Source organism: Anolis sagrei, chromosome 11 (assembly GCF_037176765.1).
Source record: "Anolis sagrei isolate rAnoSag1 chromosome 11, rAnoSag1.mat, whole genome shotgun sequence".
Taxonomy (NCBI): Eukaryota; Metazoa; Chordata; class Lepidosauria; order Squamata; family Dactyloidae; genus Anolis; species Anolis sagrei.
In genome coordinates, this window is record NC_090031.1 from 28,710,823 (window position 1) to 28,733,106 (window position 22,284).

General features: G+C 44.5%; 2 protein-coding genes across 2 annotated transcripts in view; both read right to left on the bottom strand.

The window, feature by feature from the left end:
* Nucleotides 1-1,192: 1,192 nt before the first annotated feature.
* SUPT4H1 (SPT4 homolog, DSIF elongation factor subunit) lies at nucleotides 1,193-8,297 on the bottom strand. The gene is made up of 5 exons (XM_067472091.1): nucleotides 8,103-8,297; nucleotides 5,712-5,818; nucleotides 4,765-4,820; nucleotides 3,329-3,382; nucleotides 1,193-1,437 (listed from the first exon to the last, which is right to left on the bottom strand). Exons 1-5 carry the CDS (start codon nucleotides 8,169-8,171, stop codon nucleotides 1,370-1,372), a joined length of 354 nt encoding a protein of 117 aa, XP_067328192.1. The 5' UTR covers nucleotides 8,172-8,297; the 3' UTR covers nucleotides 1,193-1,369.
* Nucleotides 8,298-18,294: 9,997 nt separating this feature from the next.
* The window catches only part of RNF43 (ring finger protein 43), a 63,883-nt gene continuing 59,893 nt past the window's right edge, over nucleotides 18,295-22,284 (bottom strand). Inside the window, exons 8-9 of the mRNA XM_060756878.2 lie at nucleotides 20,404-21,819; nucleotides 18,295-19,305 (exon numbers count right to left, since the gene is read on the bottom strand). Coding sequence (XP_060612861.2) covers nucleotides 19,262-19,305; nucleotides 20,404-21,819 — 1,460 coding nt within the window. The 3' untranslated portion in view covers nucleotides 18,295-19,261. The remainder of the gene's footprint in view (nucleotides 19,306-20,403; nucleotides 21,820-22,284) is intronic.

The window sequence follows — 22,284 nt, forward strand, 5'->3', positions numbered from 1 at the left end:
GCCTTGCAGCTTCAAAGCATGGCTGCTTCCTGCCTGAGGGAAATCCTTCGTTGGGAGGTGTTACCTGGCCCTGATTGTTTCCTGTCAGGAATTCCCCTGTTTTTGAGTCTTTTTTATTTACTGTTCTGATTTTGGAGGTTTTTTTTTAAATAGGATTGTATAGAGGGGGCTTATTTATTTATATTTATGAATATTATTTTAATGCCCACAATATGATTTATTTATATTTATGAATATTATTTTAATGCCCATAATATTATTTATTTATATTTATGAATATTATTATTTTGGAGCCCCCAGTGGCACCATGGGTTAAACCGCTGAGCTGTTGAACTTGCTGATTGAAAGGTCACAGATTCGAATCCGGGGAGCGGGGTGAGCTCCCACTGCTAGCCCCAGCTTCTGCCAACCTTGCAGTTTGAAAACATGCAAATGTGAGTAGATCAATAGGTACTGCTTCGGCGGGAAGATAACGGTGCTCCAGGCAGTCATGCTGGCCACATGACCTTGGAGGTGTCTATGGACAACGCCGGCTCTTTGGCTTAGAAATGGAGATGAACACCAACCTCCAGAATCGGACATGACCTGACTTAATGTCAAGGGAAAACTTTTACCTTAGAGATGGCAACTGGGCAGGAAAGATGCTTTAGAACAGTGTTTCTCAACAGGGTAAACATCTGCATTCCATGTGCCACTTGCATCTCCCCCAAAACAATCCTCGTATCATTTCGATCTTTGTATTGTCGAAGGCTTTCATGGCCGGAATCACTCAGTTCTTGTGGGTTTTTTCGGGCTATATGGCCATGTTCTAGAGGCATTTCTCCTGACGTTTCGCCTGCATCTATGGCAAGCATCCTCAGAGGGTGAGGTCTGTCCCTCTGAGGATGCTTGCCATAGATGCAGGCGAAACGTCAGGAGAAATGCCTCTAGAACATGGCCATATAGCCCGAAAAAACCCACAAGAACTGAGATTTTGATCTTTGTTTTGGTGAGTTTTGCTGGGTTTGGAACACAGAAAAATATCAAATCACGGCGGGAACCATCACTTTGTGGGATTCTTTTGGAAGTTTCGGCTTATTACGTTGACTCCATGTATCTGATCTCTCAACAAACATGTTTCCAAATGGAGGAGCGATTTCTCCACCCTGTGCAAGGGACAACACACACAACACCACCACCATTCAATGTGCACTTTTCTGATTCTACAACCACATATATTTATTAAAAAACAAAATATTTACAGGAATGTCTCCCTGCTAGAGCTGCGGCAATTCTTTCTTGGTGTTTTTGGAAGACGATGTCAGTTGGCCAGAAAATATACATCAGGCTCCGCAAGGGGGAAAGCCAACCAAGAGATGAAGGCATCTCCTTAGGTCTTGATGGCCGTGTCTCGAGACTTGTAGGCCACTCCGCGGCTCTTCAGCTCCCGCACAATGCCTTTTGGTTGGAGAAGAAACAGGAAGAGTGAGCTGTCAATAATATTACCGTATATGCTCAAGTATAAGCCAAGCCAAATATAAGCCAAATATTTACAGGAATGTCTCCCTGCTAGAGCTGCGGCAATTCTTTCTTGGTGTTTTTGGAAGACGATGTCAGGGCATCTAATTTGACCACAAAAAACTGGGAAAACGTATTGACTCGAGTCTAAACCAAGGGTGGGAAATGCAGCAGGTACTGGTAAATCTCAAAATAAAAATAGATACCAATACCATTACATTAATTGAGGCATCCGTAGGTTCAATGTTTTTGAATATTTACATAAAACTGTAATTTGAGAGAAGACTGACCAACTCTGATTAAACCATTATTCTAACATTCTTCAATGTAAACATGCTTACGTATCCTTCCAATAATAATAGAGAAAAATAATAAATGTGATTAAAAATAACACTAGAGTAAAATAATAAATGTAATAATAATAAATAGAGAAAAATAATAAATGTAATAATATTCCATCCAGTACCAACCGCCGCTCTGAGCCAGAGTCAAGACAGGAGAGGCCTGTCTCCTGTGCTACACTAATATATAATATAATATATTGTACATACATATAATATTTATAATATTATAATGTAATACAGTATAATATTACTACTATTAATAATATGATATAATTATACCATTGGCCAGTACAATATCAGCGCTATACATCACTATATTGTACTATACAATTATATTGTAATATTACTAATAATATTACATGTAATATAAAATATATTTTTAAGCCAACCTTAAAAATAAAAATAAAAAAAATTTTACCTACCTCTCCTCACAGTTCATTATTATCATAAAATGCATACGGTGGTCAGGGGAGCTTTCGCACAATTAAAACTTGTGCGCCAGCTGCGTCCGTACCTTGGGAGGGCTGACTTGGCCACGGTAGTACACGCTTTGGTTACATCCCGCTTTGATTACTGCAACGCTCTCTATGTGGGGTTGCCTTTGAAGACTGCCCGGAAGCTGCAGGAAGTCCAACGCGCGGCAGCCAGATTACTAACGGGTGCTGGGTACAGGGAGCACACCACTCCGCTGTTACACCAGCTCCACTGGCTGCCAATTAGCTTCCGAGCACAATTCAAAGTGCTGGTGTTGACCTATAAAGCCCTAAACGACTCCGGCCCTGTTTACCTCTCTGAATGTATTCTCCCCTACGAACCATCAAGATTACTAAGATCATCTGGAGAGGCCCTGCTCTCGGTCCCACCAGCCTCGCAAGCGCGGCTGGTGAGGACGAGGGACAGGGCCTTCTCGGTGGTGGCCCCACGACTCTGGAACTCTCTCCCTCTGGAGGCCAGAACCGCCCCATCCATCCTAACATTTAGGAAACGGGTGAAGACGTGGCTGTGGAGTCAGGCCTTCGAGGAATGAGACAACACCATAGGACTCTGGATGGAAGTGGATATAGATCCATCTTATTAGGATGACTGACCACTGTAGTTTTATATTTAGTGTTTTTAAAGTTGTTTTGTAATTTGTGATATATGATATTTTAATGAATGTATATGTTTTTATGGCTGTAAACCGGGCGGAGTCTCTCGACGAGGTTGAGAAGCTCGGTATACAAAACTGTGAAATAAATAAATAAATAAATATACCCTATAACACATGTGTGGAAACACATAGCACAAGAAGCTACAATACACAAGAGGCTAAAATACAAGAAGGCGTTCTTTTCCTTGGGTCACTGGCTAATATATGATATTTACTGACTTCCCAAGACAAAAGGAAGCCTATAGATTCGAGTGCAAAGCAGCCAATGCAGGGGAAAGCTTGAGGCTAGAACCTGACGTCCATAGCAGGCAAAGGAATGGAAAGCTGAGCCACTTACCTTGGGGCAAACGACCTGTCACAGACACCGCATACACACCAGGCTTGAAGTTACCTATGAGATGAAGAAACCAAAAGTTACTATGAGTGAGTGCTGCAGTTCAGACCAATGTGTTCAAGTCAGTCAGGTCTCTATGGCCCCACTAAATGGCCCTCGTAGGAAGGGTGATATATTGAGAATGGTCAGCCAGAGAGCTGTAGCGCTTCTCCAAACTACTCCATTCCCCAAAAAGAAGAGCTAACCCTGCCCCAAAAATAAGCCTCAGTTAGGATCATCAGCCAGATTGCAACAGACATTGAGGACATTTGTTGCAACACACGAGACGTATCAAAGCTTCAAGTGGCACATAGAATCCATATGGAATCCATACGTTTACCCAGTTGAGAAACACTGGTCTAAAGCATCTTTCCTGTCCAGGTTCCCTCTCTAAGGTAAAGGTTTTCCCATGACATTGAGTCTAGATGTGTTCGACTCTGGGGGTTGGTGCTCATCTCCATTTCTAAGCCAAAGAACCGGCATTGTGCGTAGACACCTCCAAGGTTATGTGGTCAGCATGACTGCATGGAGCGCCATTACCTTCCCACCGGAACGGTACCTATTGAACTGCTCACATTAGCATGTTTTTGAACTGTTGGGTTGTCAGAAGCTGGGGCTAACAGCAGAAGCTCACCCCGCTCCCCGGATTCAAACCTGAGATCTTTCGGTTAGCAAGTTTTAACCCACTGTGCCACCAGGGTCTCCAAAAATAATAATATTCATAAATATAAATAAATAATATTATGGACATTAAAAATAATATTCATAAATATAAATTAATTACTATTATGGATATTAATACTTTAAATAAATGTGACATCTATCTATACACATAATAAAAGTAAAAATGTGTGTGTGCAGCTGGGGTGTCCACATACACAGACAAGCTTCCGCCTCCACAAACAGCTATAGCTCCCACCATTCAGGAGACAGCAATGGCCCTCCCTCCAATGACATTCCATGTAATAGCAAGCGCCATAAACATGTCCAAGAGCCCTGCCTATGTCCTCCACAAACACCACACTGCCCACCACCCAAGTCAAGGCTTTCATACGGGAACAATTTCATCCTAGATTTTCTGTGTTTCCTCCACCACAGGCATCCCAGTGTTTCTGGCTCTCTCCATTGGTGTGGAATTTGCATGACCCCACCCACTCTTAGGTTTTCCCCTGACATTAAGTCCAGTCATGTCTGACTCTGAGAGTTTGTGCTCATCTCAGTTTCTAAGCCAAAGAGCTGGCGTTGTCTTTAGACACCTCCAAGGTCATGTGCCACTGGCTTGACTGCATGGAGCGCCTCTTCCTTAATCCTTTCCTGTTCTTTTCTATGGCATGCACCAAACAGAGAAATTGATCAGTAACTGAACGTACTGCAATTGTCAGGAGAAAATAGAGACTTACTGATCCGCTGCCACTTCGAGACCCAGCTGTCTTCTGGGCTCATCATCGCGATGATACTGCGGGAAAACAACCAGGTCAGAACCAAACAAAGAGGGCACGGCTGAACACTTGCATTTTGGGCAAGGGTGTGGGACACAGCACCCCTATTGTATTGTAATTAAATTTTTTTCATCTCACCAGTTTCCGCAGAATAATACTAATAATACTAATAATAATAATAATAATAATAATAATTATTATTATTATTATTATTATTATTATTCTGCGGAAACTGGTGAGATGCAAAAAAAAATAATTACAATACAATAATTACAATTATTATTATTATTATTATTATTATTTAGGGCTTTTATATCCCGTCCTTTCTCAACCTCCGCAGAGGGACTCAGGACGGCTAACAAAGTGGCAGCCCATGGCACCCACACCAAAACATAAATATACAATTAATAGCAATGTAGTATGAGCCTGATAACAGTTAAAACCAACCAATGTGAAACTGCGTGCAATGAATTTTCTCAGTTTGGAGACAAAAAAAAAAACAGCCTGAAACACACCTCTGGCCACAAGGTCAGCTACCGTTTTAAATCTTAGAATCTTACGACTTGGAAGGGACCCCAAAGGTCATCCAGTCTCACCCCCCTTCCATCAGGCAGGAAGACACAATCTGATCCCTCCCAACAGATAGCCTCCTGAGCTCTGCTCGTTATTTTTCCATCAGAGGCTGGACTGTCATTTGTCAGGAGGGATTGGATTTTATTTATTTATTTGCCTATTTCCCCTTCACATGGAATTGTTTTCAAGCTTTGTATTATCTGAACAACAGTTTGGGTGAGAGTCAATTAACTCCTGGATCATTCTTGATCTCTCATGCCTGGACTCCATGCTTGAAAATGACCCAGAACAAGTACATGACTGGGAGACGTGCCTGCAAAAGAGAACATCCTCACCCATCAAACGACGAACTGGTGCAATCATAAACCATCTCTCGGTTGCCTTTCATCTGTAGGTAGGTGTCGCAGTTGTCACAGCCGTCGAACTCAAACTGGTCGATGGTCTGGAGAAGGAGATGACAAACCATTAAGGAAAAAAACATCAAACTCCATTTATTTATTGATTTACGACATTTATATGCAACCCTTCTCACCCCAAAGGGGACCTCAGATCGGCATTACAAGTAATATGTAAATACAATTTATTATATTATTACCATAGCACAATATTAGTATTATATATTACTATATTGTACTATGCCATTATATGGTGATATTATTAGTAATATTACATGTAATATAAAATATATAATTATAATATTGTATAATAATAATAATTTTTATTATTATATCGTATGCAGGCGAAATGCCAGTTTTAGATGGTACCTTCAATTATTCCAATGGGCTTTAATTCTATTGAATTAAATGTTTACTAGCTTGGGGACCCAGTGTTTCTCTGGTTATTTGAAAAAGTCATTTTTTTAATTGTCCAAAATGCATACCATTGTGGATGAACTAGAGCTCACATTATGCCAGGTTAACCCTGAAAAACTCCATCAGTCCTGAAAATTTGTTCTATTGGGCATGTTTGCTCTAGATCGGTGTTTCTCAACCTTCCTAATGCCATGACCCATTTATACAGTTCCTCATATTGTGGTGACCCCCAACCATAACATTATTTTTGTTGCTAGTTCATAACTGTCATTTTGCTGCTGTTATGAATCGTAATGTAAATATTGGATCTGCAGGATGTATTTTCATGCACTGGATCCAATTTGGCTCAAATGTATCCCAAATTTGAATGCTGCTGGGGTTGGAGGAGGAATTAATGTTGTCATTTGGGAGATGTAGTTGTTGGGATTTATGGTTCACCTACCAGCAAAGAGAATTCTGAACTCCACCAATGACGGAATTGAACCAATCTTGGCACACAGAATTCCACTGACCAACAGAAAATACTGGAAGGGTTTGGTGGGCACTGGCCTTGAGTTTTGGAGTTGTGCATCCAGAGAGCACTGTGGACTCAAACAATGATGGATCTGGATGCAACGTGGCACAAATAGTGTTCCTTCGCTACTTCGCGGTTCGCTTTACACGGACTCGCTGTTTCGCGGGTTTTTGTAAATATTAAAATAAAATATAAAGTATTTATGTCCTATTAAAAGGAGGCTGGTGAGTGGGACAGAACTCCCTCTGCCAGCTCAGCTTGCTCTGCCGCAACTTGGAATGCTTGTCCAGCCACCCCTTTCTCACGGCCCATCCCGAGGGCACCTGACTGCCTTCCTGGCCTCCGCAGACCCCGTCTGAGCCTCCGGAGCTACAGGCACTAACAAGTCACACCAAACAACTGCCAGGCCAACAAATGCTATTCAAGATGGTTGGTTGAAACATTCACACCTAGCTCCAACAGACAAGAGTTCTTTGCCCCACCCTGGACATCATTCCATAGATATATAAATCCATTTTCCTAGTTCCAACAGACCTCACTACCTCTGAGGATGCTTGCCATAGATGCAGGCGAAACATCAGGAGGGAATGCCTCTAGAACAGGGGTCCTCAAACTTTTTAAACAGAGGGCCAGGTCACAGTCCCTCAAACTGTTGAAAGACTGGATTATAATTTGAAGGGGAAAAAAGCATGAATGAACCACTATGCACACGGCACATATCTTATTTGTAGTGCTAAAAAACATTTTAAAACAATACAATAATTAAAATGAAGAGCAACAAATATAAACTTATTAGTATTTCAATGGGAAGTGTGGGCCTGATTTTGGCTGATGAGATAGGACTGCTGTTCTTGTTGTTGTGTGCTTTCAAGTCATTTCAGACTTAGGTTGACCCTGAGTGAGGGCCGGGTAAATGACCCTGGAGGGCCGTATCTGGCCCCGGGCCTTAGTTTGAGGACCCCTGCTCTAGAACATGGCTATATAGCCCGAAAAAAGATACAACGATCCAGAAAATACTGTGTTTTCTGATGGTCTTTAGTGATCTTTTTGACACCCCCTTGCGACCCCCAGGTTAAGAAACACTGCTCTAGAAGCAGTACACTTCTCGATTCAGGTAAATGGGATCTCAGGTTCTTGTGTCAGGAAATGAAGTGAAATCCAAATTAGTCTCCAAGGCCTTTTGTGTTGGAACATTGAATCTGAACAGGTTTGAGCAGCCACTGAAGTGTTCAGAGGTAATTAACCCAACAATAGAAGCCTCCTCGCCTGGCTGTGGCCAAAGCACAATACAAAGCCTCAGGTCTCCTCTGTTGGGCCTGTTTTTGTCCAGAACAGGGCACTTCCGGTCCCAAACCGGAAGTGAGGCCTACTTTGGTTTCTATCCGCCTTCCCTCGCGTACCTTGACGAGCGAACACAGCAAGCAGGCCCTCAAATGCCGCAGATCCTTGGGCACCGTCTCCAACGCCATGACTGAGGGCGAAACAGAAGCAAGGGGAGAAAATAAACACGGGGGAAACACACACACAGGGACAACAGAGTGCGTCACTTCCTGCTAGAAGCGAACGCTGAGGCAACCTCTTTGCGCATGCGCAGCCTTCTCTGTCCTCGGAAGCCCCGCCCATCTGTGTACATAGACTTCCCGCTCCTCTTTTCCCCCCTCCCAGATCCGGCAGCTGCTGATTGGCTGCCGAGCCCACACCGCAGGCGCATGCGCAGTTGTGAAGCTCCTCTCGCCCTCACCGCTGTGAGCTCGCCACGCCCCCTTTCCTGCCAAGCCCCGCCCACCTCGCTTCCCGCCAAAAGTGAAGAGAGTGCAGGAAGGCGCTTGGAGTTTCCCTCACAGAAACTCATTCCAACCCTTCAGAGACTACACAAAGCAGAAGGCAACTGTTCCTTTTTGGAAATACTAAGCAAAAGACTGAAGGAAGGCCTCTTGCTCAGAGAAGTCCTGCCAGGAAGATTGGAAGATTGTGTCAGAAGTGAGTTGAGAATAGGGTTGAAATGCATTTAAGAACAAAGAAAGTGTTACAAAAGGGAACTTGGCATGGTGTCCTTTGAGCAGAAGCTGTCCACTTGGAGTGCCTCATGTGTGGCTGTGAGGGGGTCCTCCATTGTGCATGTGGCAGGGCTCAGGCTGCGTTGTAGTCTGTGGCTTGCTCCATTTTGTGGCCCCATTTCTTAAGGTTTTGTGGCCCCATCTTGTGGTGCCTTCCAAGTGAGTCCTCTGGTTTCAGCCCCTAATCTTAACCCTAAACCTTTCCCTAATCCTAACCCTAAACTTTACCGTACCTGACCCTAATTTTTCCCCTAATCTTAACCCTAACCCCAAACGCTAATCCTAACTCTAAACCTTATCCAAACCCTAAACCTTTCCCTAGTACACTAACCCTAAACCTTACCATACCTTACCCTAAGCCTAACCCCTAATCCTAACCCTAAACCTTTCCCTAATCATAACCCTTACCCTAAGCCTAACCCTAAACCTTTCCTTAGTCCTAACCCTAAACCTTACTGTACCTTACCCTAAACCTTTCCCTAATCTTAACCCCAAAACTAACCCTAATCCTAAACCTTACCCTAAACCTTTCCCTAGTCCTAACACTAAACTTTACCGTACCTGACCCTAATTTTTCCCCTAATCTTAATCCTAACTCTAAACCTTACCCTAACCCCAAACGCTAATCCTAACTCTAAACCTTATCCAAACCCTAAACCTTTCCCTAGTACACTAACCCTAAACCTTACCATACCTTACCCTAAGCCTAACCCCTAATCCTAACCCTAAACCTTTCCCTAATCATAACCCTTACCCTAAGCCTAACCCTAAACCTTTCCTTAGTCCTAACCCTAAACCTTACTGTACCTTACCCTAAACCTTTCCCTAATCTTAACCCCAAAACTAACCCTAATCCTAAACCTTACCCTAAACCTTTCCCTAGTCCTAACACTAAACTTTACCGTACCTGACCCTAATTTTTCCCCTAATCTTAATCCTAACTCTAAACCTTACCCTAACCCCAAACGCTAATCCTAACTCTAAACCTTATCCAAACCCTAAACCTTTCCCTAGTACACTAACCCTAAACCTTACCGTACCTTACCCTAAACCTAACCCCTAATCCTAACCCTAAACCTTTCCCTAATCTTAACCCTTACCCTAAGCCTAACCCTAAACCTTTCCCTAATCTTAACCCCAAACCTTACCCTAATCCTAAACCTTTCCCTAGTCCTAACCCTAAACTTTACCGTACCTGACCCTAATTTTTCCCCTAATCTTAACCCTTACTCTAAACCTTACCCTAACCCCAAACCCTAATTCTAACCCTAAACCTTTTCCTAGTACTAACCCTAAACCTTACTGTACCTTACCCTAAACCTAACCCCTAATCCTAACCCTAAACCTTTCCCTAATCTTAACCCTTACCCTAGGAGCCCCCGGTGGCGCAGTGGGTTAAACCCCTGTGCTGGAAGGACTGAAGACCGACAGGTCGCAGGTTCGAATCCAGGGAGAGGCGGATGAGCTCCCTCTATCAGCTCCAGCTCCTCATGCAGGGACATGAGAGAAGCCTCCTACAAGGATGATAAAACATCAAAAATCATCCCGGCGTCCCCTGGGCAACGTCCTTGCAGATGGCCAATTCTACCGTACCTGACCCTAATTTTTCCCCTAATCTTAATCCTTACTCTAAACCTTACCCTAACCCTAATCCTAAACCTTTCCCTAGTACTAACCCTAAACCTTACCGTACCTTACCCTAAGCCTAACCCTAAATCTTTCCCTAATCCTAACCCTAAAATTTACCATACCTTATCCTAAACCTTTCCCTAATCTTAACCCTAAACCTTTCCCTAGTCCTAACCCTAAACCTTACCATACCTTACCCTAAACCTTTCCCTAATCTTAACCCTAACCCTAAACCTTTCCCTAATCTTAACCCTAACCCTAAACCTTTCCCTAGTCCTAACCCTAAACCTTACCATACCTTACCTTAAACCTTTCCCTAATCTTAACCCTAATCCTAAACCTTACCCTAAACCTTACCGTACCTGACCCTAATTTTTCCCCTAATCTTAACCCTTACTCTAAACCTTACTCTAACCCCAAAACCTATTCCTAACCCTAAACCTTTCCCTAATCTTAACCCTTACCCTCAGCCTAACCCTAATCTTAACCCTAAATCTTTACCTAATCCTAACCCTAAAATTTACCGTACCTTACCCTAAACCAGGGGTCCTCAAACTAAGGCCCGGGGGCCGGATGCGGCCCTCCAAGGTCATTTACCCGGCCCTCGCTCAGGGTCAACCTAAGTGAAATGAAAGCACACAACAGCAGCAGCAACAACAACCACAACAACAATCCTATCTCATCAGCCAAAAGCAGGCCCACACTTCCCATTGAAATACTCATAAGTTTACATTTGTTAAAACTGTTCTTCATTTTAATTATTGTATTGTTTTTAAATGTTTTTGCACTACGAATAAAGATATGTGCAGCATGCATAGACAATCATTCATTTTTTTTCCAAATTATAATCTGGCCCTCCAACAGTTTGAGGGGCTGTGACCCGGCCCTCTGTTTAAAAAGTTTGAGGACCCCTGCCCTAAACCTTTCCCTAATCTTAACCCTTACCCTAAACCTTTCCCTAGTCCTAACCATAAACCTTACCCTAAACCTTTCCCTAATCTTAACCCTTACCCTAAACCTAACCCTAATCTGAACCCTAAACCTTTCCCTAGTCCTAACCCTAAACCTTATTGTACCTTACTCTAAATCTTTCCCTAATCTTAACCCTAAACCTTACCCTAATCCTAAACCTTACCCTAAATCTTTCCCTAGTTCTAACCCTAAACTTTACCGTACCTTACCCTAAATCTTTCTCTAATCTTAACCCTTACCCTAATCCTAACCCTAAACCTTTCCCTAGTCATAACCCTAAACTTTACTGTACCTTACCCTAAACCTTTCCCTTATCTTAACCCTTATCCTAAAACTTACCCTAAGCCTAACCCCTAATCCTAAACCATACCCTAAACCTAACCCCTAATCCTAAACCTTACCCTAAACCTTTCCCTAGTCCTAACCCTAAACCTTACCGTACCTTACCCTAAACCTTTCCCTAATCTTAACCCTTACCCTAAAACTAACCCCAAACCCTAATCCTAACTGTAACCCTAAACCTAACCTTAACCCTAACCCTTACCCTAAAACTTTCTGTAACTCTAATCCTAACCCTAAACCTTACCATACCTTACCCTAACCTTAAACTTTACCCAGGGTAAAAAGAGGGGCCAAGGAGACAGTGCCATCTTGTCTTCAGTGTCATCAGTTGGGAGCCCCTCCCGGCAGCACCAACTGCTGCTCTGGGACTGGAGTAAAGAGAGGGGTCCAGGAAGATATTTATTTTATTTATTGTATTGTATATTACTTGTAAGCCGTTCAGAGTCCCCTTCGGGGTGAGAAGGGCAGCATATAAATGTCATAAATAAATAACATTTATCCTAAACCTTACCCTAACCCTCCTCTCCATTCTATACTTCCACCAAATGCAACTACGAAGTATATTCCTGCCCTCAGTGTGCCGCTCTCACTCCGCCCCCTTTCTGGCCCACGTGGTCCCTTCCCTTATTCACGACTGCCATTGCGGAATGTGCGTAATGCTCGGAGCTTCCGGACCCAGTTATACTGCTGAACAGCTTTCACAGTCAGGAAGTTCTTCCTAATGTTCAGGTGGAATCTCCTTTCTTGTAGTTAAACACACACACACACACATATGAGGGCTGAATGAAAAGTAATGCCTCCAGCATTGTAACTCCTCAACAGATGGCAATACTGGTATGCGGCAGGTACTGGCTTGTTCAGTAGACGCTCCTCTACAGTTCCATTTCGGTGGGAAGCCTTAGCCATTGTTCCGCATCCTAGTCTCCGGGGCCATCATGTCTCCTCTCAACCTCTTCTGAAAGCTAAACATGCCCAGTTCTTTAAGCCGCTCCTCAGATGCCGTCACTGTATCTGGTTGTGATCCCCAGGTTGTGCCAGTCATCTTTCGTGCGATATTGATTCTAGCACCCACTTTTTGCTTGTGGAAGATAAAAGACACTTAAAGAAATGATAACTATTGAAAGCTATATTAGGGGAATGGGCTAACAGTCACTCATTTTAGCAAAGAATATAGATAGATAGAGATAGAAATGTATATTTATATTGATAGGTATGCATTTTCTTTCTGGTTCTTCCTTTCCTTGGTTTCCTTCATACATTTCTCCCTCTCTTTCGTTTTTCTTCCCTTCTTTTTCTCTTTCTTTCCTTCCTTCCGTTGCTTCATACCCTCCAGCCTCGCGTGCTCTTTCTCGCCCGCACATGCGCACCAAGCAGCTATGTGCTGAGCACGCCTGCTCTCCCCTCCTTGCTTGGAGTCTCAGAAACAGCCCTCCCCTTGGCTGAGAGGCCTGCCAATCACAACAGAGGAGGGCTTTTGGTGGGAGAATTTGCCCTCTGTTTCCAAAAAGGAAGAGAAGAACAGGTGGAGAGATCTTCAGCCTTCTCTCCCAAAGGGGTTCCTAAGACCATCAGAAATATGTTTTCGGATGGTCTTTGGTGACTCCTCTGAAACCCCCTCACAACCCCCCAGGGGTCCTGACTCCCACTGTCCTAACTAAACACTCAATGGGCGAAAAATCTGGCAAGAGTATTGGTCTTTATTTTCTGTTATACCCTTTTATCGTGTGCATTTCTTTGCAAAGTTTTGTCTAATTCTAATTTTGTGAGGGTTTTTTAATTCTTAAAGGTAACACTATCTGTTTTAAAGTCATTGTATACTATTTTTGAACCACAGCTTCCTTTCTTGTTTTCTTCAGGTTCTTCAGGAGTAAAAAAAACAAGCAGAGTTTGCTGCAAAACAGGTACAAACAAAACCAACACAAATAGCGCTATGTAACAAATTTTTTGGTCCTGGGTTATAAATGTCATTTCCTAATTGGTTCTATCATAAAATCATGTAAAAGGTTGATTAAACCACCAAAACTTTGTCTTTGTGTGAATGAAATCCTGCAGCATGTTTTGCTGTAGTATTTCAGTGAACATCTCATCACAGAATCCTAACCAATTCAGTATAATTTGTGGCAGCCACACAACAAAGTTTCTGGAGTAGAACAACTACAGGGGTTATCCAAAAAGTAAGGTTACAAGGCACATAGCCCTCACGGGGAATTTTCACGGAGGAAATTGGTCTCACTGCTGTGTAAGGGGAAGCCAGAGGAACGGAACGAGCAGTGCCAGTCGTCAGATGCTCATCAACTGGCAATGTGGTGAAGGTTAGAGATGAGCGTCCTCATTCCATTTCCCTCCAAGTGTGAAGTTCACGAGGGATATCCAGAAAGTAAGGTTACAAGGCACGTAGCTCTCGTGGGGAATTTCCTCAGGAGAAATAGGTATCATTGCCAAGCCAGAGGAAGCAGACGAGCAGTGCCAGTTGTCAGTAGCTCATCAACTGGCATTGTGGAAAGGTTAGAGATGAACATCCTCATTTTGTTTCCCTCCAAGTGCGAAATTCACGCTGTACGAGGGATATCTGGAAAGTAAGGTTACAAGGCACATAGTTCTCATGAGGAATTTTCGCAGGGAAAGTTGGCATCACTGCTGTGTACCGAGAAGCCAGTGGAAGCAAACAAGCAGTGCCAGTCGTCAGTAGCTCATCAACTGACGTTGTGGTGAAGGTTAGAGATGAGTGTCCTCATTTTGTTTCCCTCCAAGTGCGAAGTTCACGCTGTACGAGGAATATCTGGAAAGTAAGGTTACAAGGCAAGTTGCACTCACGGGGAATTTTCGCAGGGGAAGTTGCCATCACTGCCGTGTACTGGGAAGCCAGTGGAAGCAAACGAGCAGTGCCAGTCGTCAGTAGCTCATCAACTGACGTTGTGTGGAAGGTTAGAGATGAGTGTCCTCATTCCGTTTCCCTCCAAGTGCGAAGTTTCCGCTGTCATATGCTACCTTAATGCTAAGGGCATGAACGCCACTGCAATTCATCGTGCAATCGTTTCAGTTTATAGAGAGGAAGTAATGTCAAGACAGCTTGTGACAATATGGGTACGGAATATATTGAGAGACCATGAAGAAACTTCGCACAGCCATCCAAAACAAACATCATGGGATGCTGATGGCAAGAGTCGGTCTCCTTCATGACAGTTTGCCATCCGCACACCGCTCATGCAACACAAGACTGGTTGACTTCATTGGGTTGGGATGTTTTAAGTCATCCGTCCCACAGCCCCCCATCTCACACCCATCTGTTCACTAAATTGAAGGAACACCTGGGTGGAAAACACTTTTCCTCCAACAATGAGGTGAAAATCAAAGTGACAATCTGGTTGAAATAGGTGGAGGGAAGCTTCTATGTCACGAGCATCAAAAAACCCGTCTCACAGATGACGAAATGTATTGAACTGTATGGTGACTATGTGGAAAAATAATGTAATGCCTATGCTACAATCCGTGTAAGTTTTATTAAAATATATTTATTCTTTGTATTTAAAAAAATCTTGTAACCTTACTTTCTGGATAACTCTCGTACTTTCAAAACAAGGACTGTATAGGGTTGTTGTAAGTTTAGCGGGCTGTATGAACATCTTCCCGAAGCACTCTCTCCTGATGTTTCACCCACATCATTTAACATTTAACCAACTACCAAACTCACAAGTTTTGTATTTGTCTGTTTGTTTGCTTTGTTTTGTTAGAAATGTAACATAATGGACTGGTTGCTCTGACATGACAAATAAATACCCACATCAATGGCAGGCATCCTCAGAGGTTGAGAGGTCTGTTGGAAACTAGGCAAGTGAGGTTTATATATCTGTGGAATGTCCAGAGTGGGAGAAAGAACTCTTGTCTGTTGGAGGCAAGTGTGAATGTTGCAGTTGGCCACCTTGATTAGCATTGCAAAGCTTTGCAGCTTCAAGGCCTGGCTGATTCTTGCCTGGGGGAATCCTTTGTAGGGAGGTGTGACAGGCCCAGAATGAGGACCGTAATTAAACAGGAAGTGACACTTTAAAACCAGGAACATTTTTTTTCAAATTTGTTACATAGTGTAATTAAACACTGTTTAAACAAGTATATATGTTAAATAATGCATTTCTGGCCAATGAAGAAGAGGCAATCTCTCGAATATGGGCACCCAATGTCTTTATACTGGGAAAAAAATATAACAGGCACTGAACAGCTTTACATGTGGATAAATATATTAGCAAAATAAATAGGTTTGAGCATGTCCCCACACAGTCAAACAATCTCTCTCTTTGACATAAATACATCATTTTTTTTGCAAACGTATATACACAAACGTTGGGTTTTTTTCCCTTTTCCCCCCTGGTTTGGTTTACAAAAGTACCCAAGTGCCCGCGAAGTCGACTCAGGAAATTTAATTAAAAAGTACAAAAATAAATTCCTTGTTCACATTTCAAAGGGTCTGAGGTTGCCAGGAAGAAGAGAGCGAATGGCAATTGGAAGGGAAGAAAGGGGAGTTTCTTTTTCTGGACACGTCCACGTTTGAACCCTTTTGTTTACTTGTGTTGGAATACATTTCATCTGAAGGCAAGGAATGTCCATCATCCTTTCCCTGTAAATCCCATAGTTCTGTATACTTTTGTGTTTTGATTGCAGCTGGAACAGAAATGAAGCCCGGTTGGTGCTATTTCCCGAAGGAACGTAAAAAGTAAACGGTTCCTTCGGGAAACATTTAATGAACCAATACGTTTTGTCTCGTTCATGCTTTTGCTCCCAAAGCATTTCCAAACATCAAAGCAACGCTACAAAGAAGTAGGGTGAGAAATGCCAGCGTTTTGATTCTTTTGCAGGTGCCGCAAAAGGTGTGCCGGTCAAAAAGTAAATGTGTTCCCTTTTATGAATTGTTCTGGCCAGTTGACCGACGAAGGCTCCGCCAAAGCAACTTCCAATCCCAAAATTGATCAGGATGAGGGTGTTATACCAAAATGAGCCATAGATCGATAACTCCGAAGTAGGAGAGGTCTGCCTGCTCCCAAATTCCAAAACACATTGTACGAATACAGTGTTCCCTCACTTATCATGGGGGTTACGTTCCAGGACCACACGCAATAAGTAAAAAACCACGAAGTAGGGATGCCCCCTCACTTTCCCTCCCCGCCCTCTTTACCTTCCTCTTCCTCCTCCTTGTTGTCACCTGGGCTTCTTGCTGCTGCTTGGGCCCTACGATTGATGAGACAGCGGAGGTGGGAGGAATAGGAAGAGGAAGATAAAGAGGGCGAGGAGGGAAGAAGAGCCCTGGTGGCAGCGAGGAAGAGGAAGGTAAATAGGATGAGGGGGTGGCTCTACTTCCTTCCTCGCCCTATTTACCTACCTCTTCCACGCTGCCACCAGGGCCTCTGGCTGCCAAGCGATGAGGAGGAGGAAGAGGAAGGTAAAGAGGATGAGGAGGGAAGAAGAACGCTGGTGGCAGCGAGGAAGAGGAAGGTAAATAGGATGAGGGGGTGGCTCTACTTCCTTCCTCGCCGTATTTACCTACCTCTTCCACGCTGCCACCAGGGCCTCTTGCTGCCAAGTGAAGAGGAAGAGGAAGGTAAAGAGGGCAAGGAGGGAAGAAGAGCGCCGGTGGCAGTGAGGAAGAGGAAGATAAATAGGGCAAGGGGGTGGCTCTACTTCCCTCCTCACCCTATTTACCTTCCTCTTCCTCGCCGCCGCCAGGGCCTCTTGCTGCCATGCGATGAGGAGGAGGAAGAGGAAGGTAAAGATAATGGGGAGGGAAGAGGAGCCGCTCCCTCACCCTCTACCTTCCTCTTCCTCGCTACCGCCTGGGCCTCTTCCTGCGGAGGCGGGAGGCCCAGTTGGCGCAGGTGGCGATGAGGAAGAGGAAGGTAAAGAGGGCGAGGGCCAGCTCTTATTCCCTCCTCGCTACAGTTTTCCCTCGCTATTTAAAATTTATACACACACATACGGGGGGTTGAATGAAAAGTAATGCCTCCACCTTTGTAACTCCTCAACAGATGGCAGTACCGGTATGCGGCAGGTACTGGCTTGTTCAGTAGATGTTCCTCTACAGTTCCATTTCAGTGAGAAGCCTTAGCGTTGAACAGTTGTGTTGTTAAAGTGTGAAGTATGGAAACCTGCACAGACGGTCAGTCAATGCTACTTAAGCAATGTGCAGTCAGTGAATTCTTGACAGCAGAAGGTGTCACCCCAAGGGAGATTCATCAGAGGATGCAAGCTGCTTATGGTGATTGTGTTGATGTGAATACTGTGCGTCATTGGGCAAGTAAATTTAAAGATGTTGAGGTGGGAAATCTGCTGTCAAGAATTCAATGACTGCACGTTGCTTAAATTTGCATTGATCGACCATGTGCGCAGGATTCCATACTTCACACTTTAACAACACAACCGTTCAATGCTAAGGCTTCGCACCAAAATGGAACTGTAGAGGAGAGTCTACTGAACAAGCCAGTACCTGCCACATACCAGTACTTCCATCTGTTGAGGAGTTAGAAGGTGGAGGCATTTTTTATTCAACCCTATATATATATATATATATATATATACACACACACACACACACACACACACACACACATACACATACATACACACACACACACACACCCCGCAAAACAGCGAGTCTGTGGTAAGTGAACCAGGAAGTAGTGAGGGAACACTACAGCTAATGGAGAGTTGTCCCTGAACAAAAAGTTTGGGAACACTGATCTAAAAGAACCTACTAGCTTATTGTGACTGTGAGGGTTAGGAGTTGAGATACAGTCCCATTGGGCTTTGCTTCATTTTTCAAGGGGGTTTAGGGGAGAAAATAGCTACATGTAACCAGGATTGTAAAAAGAAAAATCCCAAGAATCTGGTTAGTTGCACCACAAGCAAAGAGATTGGGCTAGTTGCCCTGGCAAGAGTTGAACATGATCCCAAAGGCCTGGGATCCTTCCATTACATCTCCCCCACCTGCCCAGGAGCAAGGGGTAAGGTGAGTTTGGGGGAAATGATGTATGCAACTGCGTGAACTTCTCCCCCTTCTTGTTTGCTCTTAAACGATTAGCAAGGACAACTTTCCAAGGCAGTTGGGTCCAAGGTGGCTCTTATGGAGGTGAGATGTGGTGGGATGGAACCAATATTGTGGAAATGTAAACATCCAGGGATCTAAGGCACTTGGACAAGCATTTCCATGCTCGTAGGGAACCGCTATAGCAAAGATGGAAAGAGCACCTTGGGGTACAGTGGGAGATTATTTCCTATCCTAGAAATGTGAGTGATTCCCCTCCTCTCATTTAAAAAAGGAACGACACAGTACCCTCCATCCCAGGCATGTAAGACGGCCACTTGCAAGATGGGCAGATTATGTTTGGCACGGGTGTGATGGCTTTGGCGGCAAAGGAGCTGTTCAAGTAGCCGTGAAGTTGGAAAACACACTGTTTGGATAGGAATCCAAGGCTGGGTTCAGGGCTTGCGATAAAGTCCACACTCCCTAGCTTTCTGAACTGTTAAAAGTTCTCTTCTGGCTATGCTCCGTCACAGCAGGCACATTCCACTTCCTGTCACACTGAATGTTCGTACACATCTGGGGTGGCCTCATTGGGTCCTGTAATCAAGAACAAATATTAAGTGATTAGTTGATAAAGTGCATTTTTGTTGTTGCGATGGTGGTGCTTTCAAGTCTTTTCTGCCTTATGGAAACTGTATGAGATTGGTTGCTTCGGAGGCTGAAAGAATGATATTTGCCCCAAGTTGAGCAGAGATTCATTTAAACTCTGTTCCCCAGAATTGTAGAATTGGCTCTCAAAATGCAATATTATTGATCACTAGCTGTACCCGCCACGCGTTGCTGTGGCCAATCTTCCCACTTTCTCTCCTTTCCCCCCTTCCTTCATGCCCTCTTTCCTTCCTTCCTTCCTTCCTTCCTTCCTGTCTTTCCTTCTCTTCTTCCTTCCTTCTCTATCTCTTTCCTTCCTTCCCCCTTTTTCTTTCTCTTCTTCTGTCTCTCTTTTCTTCCTTCTCTCTTTCCTTCTTTCCTTCCCTCCCTCTCTCTACATTTTCCCCCCTTCCTTCACTCCCTCTTTCCTTCCTTCCTTCCTTCCTTCCTTCCTTCCTTCCTTCCTTCCTTCCTTCCTGTCTTCCCTTCTCTTCTTCCTTCCTTCTCTACCTCTTTCCTTCCTCCTTTTTCTTTCCCTTCCTCTGTCTCTCTTTTCTTCCTTCTCTCTTTCCTTCTTTCCTTCCCTCTCTCTCTACATTTCCCCCCTTCCTTCGCTCCCTCTTTCCTTACTCCTTCCCCTTTTTTCTTTCCTTCTCTCCTTCCTACTCTAACTTTCCTTCCCCATTTTTTCTTTCCCTCCCTCTTTCTCTCCTTTCTTCCTTCTCTCCTTCCTTCCTTCTCTTCCTTCTCTCTTTGCTTCCTTCTCCCTTTCTTTCTTTCTTTCTTTCTTTCTCTCCCTTTTTCTTTTCTCTTTCTTTCTTTCTTTCTTTCTTTCTTTCTTTTTTCTCTCCCCTTTCCTCCCTCTTTCTTCCCTTTTTCTGTATTGTCATTTAGCTTTTCATCATTTAGCTTTTGGGGGCTTTTTAAGTCCCTCTACTGTAATTTGGAGGGGAGTTTGGGGGATTGGTGGGCATTTTGCGAGCCATAAAATTAGGGCCAAGGGACCAAATGTTTCCCAGTTCTACCTCAAATAATGAGTAATCTTACCCTGAAGGTCTTGCTGCGTTTGGTCATTGAGGTAAGCACTGGTATCCATCTCTGTACATTCCCCAGAAGTCATGGCCTCAGAGTCCAATAGCTCCAATCCGTCCCTTTCTGTGTGAAGCTCCGTAACAGAGCATGGCAAAACCTGGGTGGAGGCCCTGGAACAATCCGCAGAGGCACTGCTCGCCAGGAGAGGTTGAACCTCTATTGAGCAGCAGTTGTTGGGACCAGAAGGACTGGGGGTATTAATATCTAGGGGTACATTGGAGTCTTGAGAGAAAGAAAGCTGGGAAGTGTCGAGGGGGCATTTCCATCTCCTCCGACTGGGATGGATATGCAGGTAATGTTTCTGAGACGTCCACAACCCAACAGCTTCGGACTCTGTGCCAAAGTCAGACTGAGCTACGAAAGGGAACACTTGCTGTTCTTCAGTCAAAGATGCAGATGGTCCAGTTTGGAAGGCATCAGCTTCAAGCAGCTGGATCTTCTCTGACTTCTTTTGCACTTTGGACCGGGAATATTTGGCCTTGCGTTGGCTGGGTTCATGGCCTGATTTGCTGCTCCGACAGTCCGATGGCGGGCTCCGTCCATAATGGTGGTGCCTGTGATGGTGGTGGTGGTAGTGGACAACATGACTGCTGGCCAGCTGGGCTCTGCTCGCCATTGCAGAGTCTACTGAGCGCGGCCTTGGGTCCTTCCACGAAGGACTTGGCTCGGCTCTGTTTTGCGCTGCTGCCTTCTCCGAACCACAGAAGGCGAATGGATCATAATCGCTGCTCAGCGAACTACGGAAAGTGGAGCAGCTGCCATGGATGGCTGTCAAGCTAACGTCAGTGCAATTCAAGATGGAGTCGCTGGAGGAACCGTGGCAAGGCCCTGAACTGGAGTCGCTACCGGGCCCGTCAGGAAGGTAGCCACTCGGCTCTGTGAGATAACTCTCCCCTGAGCCGCTGCTGTGATGGTGGTGGTGGTGGTGATGGTAGTAATGATGTCTCCCTTGGCGGATTCCTCGATGGAGCGCCGTGGTACGATTCGCTTTGGCAGCAAGAGTTCCCCGGAGACCCTGGCGGCAAGCAGATGGGTGCGGAAGTAAGCAGGCTCTGCCGTTACGGGAGGCGAATGCCTGCTGCCGCTCGCACACCAAAGGCTCCTGTGACTGGGGGACCAATTGGCTTCGGGCAAGAGGAGGCTGGAGGCCACACCTGTAGGGCAAGTAATGCATAGTCCCTAAGTCCAGCTGGGAAAGTTCTGGAGAGTGGAAAAACGGGTGGCCCTGGGGAAGCGTGGAAGAGCAGTTTTCTGGAGGAAAGCGATACACGGCATGCCCCGGATGTTGCTGGAAGAAGCGAGGCCTTTGCCCGGCTCCTTGGCGATGCGGATCCTCCTGTGGATGCACCGGTAAAGCAATGGGCGCTTGGTCTAGGAGAGACAAAAAAGATGGAGTCAGCTTTGAGCATTACTGAATGTTCTCTCCACTGAAAATACATCTTTAACACTGTGGAGAGAGGAGAGCAGGCGTGCAGTAGCAAAATTGCATTTATGAAGTAGCAACAAAAATAATTTTATGTCTGGGGGTCACCACAACATGAACTGCATTAAGAGGTCGTGGCATGAGGAAGGTTGAGAACCACAGCTCTAGAGTCATATTGAAAAATCTTGAGGGAACATCTGTAAGTCCTCCAGGGCAATTCTATGCAAAACTTCCAACAGAAGGACCTACAGGTTCATAGATAGAATCTTCTCTAGACATTTGGAGGCCCTCCAAGTCCCCATGAAGGAACCTTATTAAGGGGTCACAGCATTAGGAAGATTGAGAACCATTGCTCTAGTCATACTGAAGGACCTTCAGAGAATATCTGTAGGTTCTCCAGGGCAATTCTGTGC